This window comes from Porites lutea, chromosome 7 (assembly GCF_958299795.1).
Source record: "Porites lutea chromosome 7, jaPorLute2.1, whole genome shotgun sequence".
Lineage (NCBI taxonomy): Eukaryota > Metazoa > Cnidaria > Anthozoa > Scleractinia > Poritidae > Porites > Porites lutea.
Genome location: NC_133207.1, coordinates 34,456,340 through 34,463,495, shown reverse-complemented (window position 1 = coordinate 34,463,495; position 7,156 = coordinate 34,456,340). Strand labels below are relative to the sequence as shown.

Below are 7,156 nucleotides of genomic sequence, written 5' to 3'. Positions count from 1 at the left end.
CTATGTTTTTCAATAAAAAGATCCACGTCTTTTCTGTTGAGTCCTAAAAGAAGAAACCCCATCAATGTAATCATTCTCAGCATTCTCTTGGCTCGGGTATGGCCGCTTTGTTGGATTAAAGTTTTTAATCTCCGTCTGCTTTTGTCATGGCGTGTAATGCTGGATAAGAAAAGCTTACACCGTTATATGTCGGGGGAAAAAGTGATACCTCCAGATGTTTGAGGGAAAAAAAGTGTTAACCAAACCCAATCACCCACACCTCCCCCGCCCCCGTCAAAAGTCAAATGGTCGACCCCTAAGAAAGACTGGGTCCAGGAAAAAGAAAGATGGCGGATGTTTATCGCGCAGAAACACAGGTAGGTTTTCTAGTATCTCTTTCCCCCGTAAGAGGTGAATTTGGTTGACTTTTAGGGGTAGTCCATCCGTAGGGGTACTCAGTGGAGTAGTACGCGGAGTAGTCCGTAATCCGCGGACCGAGCGTCATCTTAAAGGCGTCATCGTTCTTCAACTCAACCCTATTAGATCCAGTACTCCACTGCCTCTGCACAGGCTAACCAGGTTTTCATAGTGATGTAGTCATTCCTAAATTTTACATTTCGTGAAGGTATGCTCGTGACACTATCAAATATGTATCTTGTCGGTTATGACTTTCCAAGAACATTGTAACACCAGTTATATCGTAGATATTATCGTAGAATTGACATGAATCCTACAAAGCCAACGGTAAGTTTGTGTAAATCTTAATACTTCGAACGTAGTAACTCACTGTTAAATTCGATAATGTTGCAAGCATAATAATACGATATCGATTTTCCCTTCGACAGCTTTTTTGGTTGTGTTTCTCTTTAAGTTTACGGCAGATTAAATTGAACTTGAACCTGTCACGCAAAGAGTTGACCATGATAACAGTGGTCGAAATACTTGTCTTTATACGTTATGATGAGCATAGATTTAACACTTCCATCCTCTATTGTCTTATATTTTGTGAAAAGTACATTTAAACGGCCAATGTAGTTTTCTAGCTCCTTGCTCTGATCCTTGCTCTTACTGAGCTACATCTCTTTTCCGTCTTCAAAATTAGCAACTGCTCTCTCAATATCAGACTTCCTAGTTGAAGTGTTCCTGTTTGTGGCTGATTTGTTTATTTTTATGTTATTAACTCCGCTTTAATTTAATTTTTCAGAAAGAGGGAGAGCTTAAAAAGTACAAGAACGTATGGTCTGGGTGGGGGAAAAGATATTTTAAATTAGAAAGAATGTATCTGCATTACTTTGAGTCCAAAGATGTGAGTATGTTTGCAAATGACGAGTATGCATTCTACAAATTGATTACTTGTTGTCATTTCAATCCTTTATTGTTCTATTGAATTGAAATACATGAAATGAATCATATTTTGAACTGTGGATAAAGATATAAAGGTGAACACGATCTTCGCTGTAGAATGAGCAACCTTAAAGTGGTTAAAAATCCTGAAAACATTCAGGCTTGCCCTACTGCTTTTTAGGTTCTTTTTCATTCTATTGCAAAGATCATACAGTCCACTTTCATACTTGTTCCCTTGTCATCCCAGGTAAAAACCAGATCTCACTTTGTGATAATACACAATAGTCTAATGAAATTGTTTACCACTCTATATAAAAAATAATGTAATATTATTGCTATTTGTTATGTGGCTGGCTACTAATAACAAGCAGGCAAGATGAAATGAATGCTATGTTCTGATTGGCTGGTCAAGTGTGCATGACAGACCTATCTTGCCTGTTCAGGATTTTGGAAAAAACCTTGAATCCTTCTGGTTCCTGCTAGCTGACCGCCATGTCCTTTTACTCCGACTTGGTTTCTACAAGGACACCTTTCTTGGGTGTAGAACACAGTCAATATCAGGGCTTCTGATATTTCGCGTGGTCGCGGAGCCGTGAAATTCAGGTTAATCCGCGAAATCTCGTGAAATTCGCAAAAACATGCGAAATACCGTGAAATTCGGTAGAAATCTTATTAAATACATGTCTGTACAGCAATTTTGAAAGCTACTGGGGGTATTTACTTGCCATAACTCGCAAATTTATGTCAAAACTTCGTCACTGAAATGTGCAAACAATGTTGCGTAACTACCAGGCGTAGATTATATTGCGAAAAACTGGGCACTAGCCATGATGTGAAAGGCTTTGCCATTGGTTCATTTCTGGAAGAGCAAATGATGACCTCTGTTAGGAAAACATTAAAAACGCTGGTCTGATCAGAGCAAAACTGATCGATTTCTAGCGAAATTTGCCCTGAAAATAACCCTAAAATCCGCCGTTTTTTTACAGATTGCTTTCCAGCCAAGTTTGCCCCGAAAATTCGCGCAAAATTCCCGCGAAATCAGCTGATTTTCCACAATTTTGTCCCTAAAAATCCTGCGAAATTTGACTTTTTTTTCCGTGACCTATCGATCAGAAGCCCTGTCAATAGTCACTGACCTTGACTCAATGACCTTGGTTGATAAAATTCCCCATCAAAGAGTTTTTAGTCTGGCTGCATGGTAACTGGCTAGATTTGTTACCCACAACGGTAACAGGCCTAGCAATCTTCCTAGAAAACTCTGTAGAAAGGGAACCATATGAACAAAACTCAAGACAGAGACTTGTGAGAAAAGAAAAATATTTTCAGAACAGTCTGTTTGCCACCCTTTTTTTATGGCCTGCAACAGCTTTACAGATCAGGATATTATTCAAGGTTTGTAATTAAACTAAGAGCAAATATTATCAAGAAAGCTACATGGCATGTAATGATTCATATTTTTTGGAGGAGACGATGACAGTGGTGTAGGAGTAGAGGAGTGAGTGGCAAGAGTGCTTACTAAGAACTCAGCTCCGATTTTATCTACTTCTTGTACACTGTACACTGTACATGTTCCACACACAATTTAAGTTGAGTGATGTTTTACAGTGAGTTATTTGTGATTTTTAACCAGGCTCCTGCTCCTGTAGCCACAGTTACAAGAGGAGACATTGCCTCTGTTAAACCATCAAGTACATTCCAAGACAAGAGAAATGTCTTTGAAGTTCATACAAAGTCAGGATTAGTTTGGTATCTTCAATCAACTTCACCTGTAAGTTAGCTAATATGGAATGCTTGGGAAATTCATGGAAAATATGTCTCAATTAGTGAATAGACCTTTTCCACATTGCACTCCAGTAGGTGTATGTAATGAAAAAGGTCAAGGTCCGGGTGGGCAGTGTCATAAGTTGATGCTTTTATTCTTAGGGAAAATTTTATGGGAAAGTTCAGTTGTGATGCAGTATATTTTATTCAACCTGTTCCAGGAGTTTAGTTAGTGGGAAGTCACTGGTGTAAGGATGAGAGCCAAATGAATAAAATAATGAAAAAGAGGGGGAAGAGAAGGGAACCCTCTCTCCCTAGTTCCCAAGAGAGAACAATCATAGAAAGGTTTTTCATAATGATACATTCCACCTAGTTACAATAGATAAAAAGCTTTGCCTACATTACAACACTCTCAACACTCCACTTAAGGCAATTCTTATACTTCATTGTTGCTTAGTAACCTCCCATGTGCACTCAGTGGTTGCCCATTGTGTGTTTACCATTTTTGAAACTTCATTTTCCTCTCTTAAAGGCTGTTGTTTGTGTACCAGTAATGTCATCTGTTAGGGTTGGGGTAGAAAGTGACTTTAATAAAATTACGTCTAGATTGCTCATCCAAGCTTCCACTTTTTCTGCAGGAGGAAATGTTATCTTGGATGAAGGCTTTAATGCCAAGTTATGTGGAGTCCACATTTGAAAATGTTTCTCCGCAGGTATGTTACTGTACTTGTACCAATTTTATTAGCACTGAATATGTATACCAGCGCTAATCCAGAAAATGTAAAGATTTATTTGATAGGATGATCAGAAAAATTTTTGATGAAATCAGCTATCTAATTAAAACGTGTCTCCTGCCCAGTTAGATCAGTTGGTAGAGTGCTGGTCTGCCAAGTGGGAGGTCATGGGTTCAAACCCCAACCAGACCAACAATCAGGGTCTTTAATAAAAAAACTGGTGAGATCATTCTGCCTGTGATGTAAGAGCTTGACTCAGTTAAGATGATCGCGTCATTCAGCGGTGACATTAAGCCATTGGTATTGTCTCCCTTATCCTTTCATTAGTCAAATCCAAATGGACGTAAAAGAACCCACACTACTGTTCAAAAAGAGTAGGGGAAGTTTCTGTGGTGGTGTGATCTACCTTTGATGTATCACAAATCATTCATATCATGGGTTATGGGTGGGTTACAGAAAGCTCATAAATGGACTGATAGTGGCTGCCAGTGGCACCCTTGTTTGTTGAGGTGCGTGCTTACTGTTGACATGTTTAATACATAATGTAAAGAGGCCATGTCTTGTTGTCCTTTAATCCAAGACATAATGTACATTACATGATTAAGATTCTTTTTTCAGTTGACAACTACGTTTGTACACTACACAAAGTTTTTGTCCATTCCTGAGTCCTATGTGAATCTTCGGCATATCCCAGGGACCTTACTTACTGCAATATGTTTGAATTTTTTAGTAAGTTCAGTTGACCTAGCTTATCTATCTATACAAATTTAAACCCATATTTTTTTACTCATGTTAGGCCGACAGAATTAGGCAACAATGATTTGTGAGTGGAAACAAGTTTCTCAATGAAGCATAAACAATATAAGGTTTATACAATATTTCTATGTTATATATTGTATGAAACTACTCATACTTCAAGAAAACCTTCTGCACAAGTCTTAAGGGAACAACAGGGATAATGTAAAATCTATTCATTCATTTAGCGAGTCTTAACTTGTCGTATTTCAGATTCCCGAGCCACTTGAGCCAACAGCACCTCCACCTTCTGCTCCTGTGTTAGATCCTAACCAAGGACCTTATACTGGACCACTACCTCATATTTACCCCAATCTATATGGCCCTGGAGCTCCTTTACATGATCCCAGAGTACATGGTAAGTTCCTGGCTATGTTAGATCCTTATAACCTGGGACCATTTATACTGGAGTACTACCCCATATTTACCCCAGTCTGTATGGCCCTGGAGCTCCTTTACATGACCCCAGAGTACATGGTAAGTTCCTGGCTATGTTAGATCCTTATAACCAGGGACCATATATACTGGAGTACTACCCCATATTTACCTCAGTCTGTATGGCCCTGGAGCTCCTTTACATGATCCCAGAGTACATGGTAAGTTCCTGGCTATGTTAGATACTTATAACCAGGGACCATATATACTGGAGTACTACCCCATATTTACCGCAGTCTGTATGGCCCTGGAGCTCCTTTACATGATCCCAGAGTACATGGTAAGTTCCTGGCTATGTTAGATCCTTATAACCAGGGACCATATATACTGGAGTACTACCCCATATTTACCCCAGTCTGTATGGCCCTGGAGCTCCTTTACATGACCCCAGAGTACATGGTAAGTTCCTGGCTAGGTTAGATCCTTATAACCAGGGACCATATATACTGGAGTACTACCCCATATTTACCCCAGTCTGTATGGCCCTGGAGCTCCTTTACATGATCCCAGAGTACATGGTAAGTTCCTGGCTATGTTAGATACTTATAACCAGGGACCATATATACTGGAGTACTACCCCATATTTACCCCAGTCTGTATGGCCCTGGAGCTCCTTTACATGATCTCAGAGTACATGGTAAGTTCCTGGCTATGATAGATCCCTATAACCAGGGACCATATATACTGGAGTACTACCCCATGCAGGGGCAGATCTAGGGGGAGGGTGCAGGGGTTGCGCACCCCCCCCCCCCCCCTGAGATGACCTGCGGTTTTCTAATACAACTGGTATTCTGCCAAAAAAAAAAAAACTATGTGGTTTATTGGTGTTGAAGTAGAGCAAGAGACGGGTGCACCCCCTCCTAAAAAAAATCCTGGATCCGCCCCTGCCCGTATTCACCCCAGTCTGTATGGCCCTGGAGCGCCTTTACATGATCCCAGAGTACATGGTAAGTTCCTGCCTATGTTAGATGCTTATAACCAGGGACCATATATACTGGAGTACTACCCCATATTCACCCCAGTGTGTATGGCTTTGGAGCACCTTTACATTATCCCAGAGTACATGGTAAGTTCCTGGCTATGTTAGATGCTTATAACCAGGGACCATATATACTGGAGTACTACCCCATATTCACCCCAGTGTGTATGGCTTTGGAGCGCCTTTACATTATCCCAGAGTACATGGTAAGTTCCTGGCTATGTTAGATGCTTATAACCAGGGACCATATATACTAGAGTACTATCCCTTGGAACACCTTTAAAGATCCTAGTGTGCATGGTAAGTTCTTGACTAAGTTGTATCCTAACCAGGGAGCCTATAGTGGACAACTTCCTCATATTAGTGCCAATCTGTATGGCCCTGGAGTTCCTTTCTGTCATTCTGGGGTGCATGGTAAGTTTCACACCATAATGTGAGATTCTAACCAGGAAAAGCATTTACATGTTTGTTTGCTTCTCATGCAGACTTACTGCCTTTTGTTTTCCTTTTTCTGTGATAGGTAACTTGCAACACAGCCCACCACCTCCCTATGAAGAGAAATCAGAAGCTCCTCCCATCCCAGAGAAATCATGACAAAAAGTGATAAATACAATCTACAGATGCCACAGGCTTAAAAACGCCATCAACCCATCATCTCATGATTAAGTCCGAGAGAGATACTGCTTTTAGTAAAATTCAACTCAAGGATTCTTCAGATCATGGCAATCTGGCATTTGCTTAAGCAAAAAAAAAAACACCATGCAGTGACAGTAGTGTGAAATATTAGTTTATCTTTCCAGTTGTACATAAATGGCAAAGTAAGTGAAGTTTTATAGTCAAATAACACTGTTGTAACTGTCAACAAATATTTTCAAATTTAGAGACAAAATTAATAAAGTTTTCTAGTTTCTCTTGATTTCAAATGACTCACTGTGCAGCAAAGGTGCTTGTTAAAACCATGATGAGGGTGTGATATGTGAGTTTTTTTGGTTTATACGGATGTCAGGCTGCGTGAATATAATGGTACAGATTAGAGAAGGCAAGGCGAGAAGACCAAAGCCCATAACTTTATCGACGTACTCGTAATTTCCAGCTGCTAAACGATTTGATCCAATAAGCAACCAAAAAA

At 39.9% G+C, this 7,156-nt stretch overlaps 1 protein-coding gene across 2 annotated transcripts; it reads left to right on the top strand.

The window, feature by feature from the left end:
• The first annotated feature begins 559 nt into the window (after positions 1–559).
• LOC140944938 (pleckstrin homology domain-containing family A member 2-like) lies at positions 560–6,943 on the top strand. Of its 2 annotated transcripts, XM_073394046.1 has the most exons (6): positions 563–723; positions 1,184–1,285; positions 2,954–3,091; positions 3,723–3,797; positions 4,827–4,971; positions 6,548–6,943. In XM_073394046.1, the coding sequence occupies exons 1-6, from the start codon at positions 703–705 to the stop codon at positions 6,619–6,621; spliced, it is 555 nt and encodes a 184-aa protein (XP_073250147.1). In that variant the 5' UTR covers positions 563–702; the 3' UTR covers positions 6,622–6,943. The 2 variants fall into 2 exon arrangements, with proteins under 2 accessions (XP_073250148.1, XP_073250147.1); XM_073394047.1 differs by lacking the exon at positions 3,723–3,797 and having other exon boundaries at positions 560–723.
• Positions 6,944–7,156: the final 213 nt, after the last annotated feature.

Bases quoted from the DNA above. Each gene is read 5' to 3' on its own strand.
- LOC140944938 (XM_073394046.1), top strand. From the start codon at position 703: ATGAATCCTACAAAGCCAACG. The intron at 1,286-2,953 runs GTGAGTATGTTT...ATTTTTAACCAG, and splicing joins ATTACTTTGAGTCCAAAGAT to GCTCCTGCTCCTGTAGCCAC. The intron at 3,092-3,722 runs GTAAGTTAGCTA...CTTTTTCTGCAG, and splicing joins ATCTTCAATCAACTTCACCT to GAGGAAATGTTATCTTGGAT.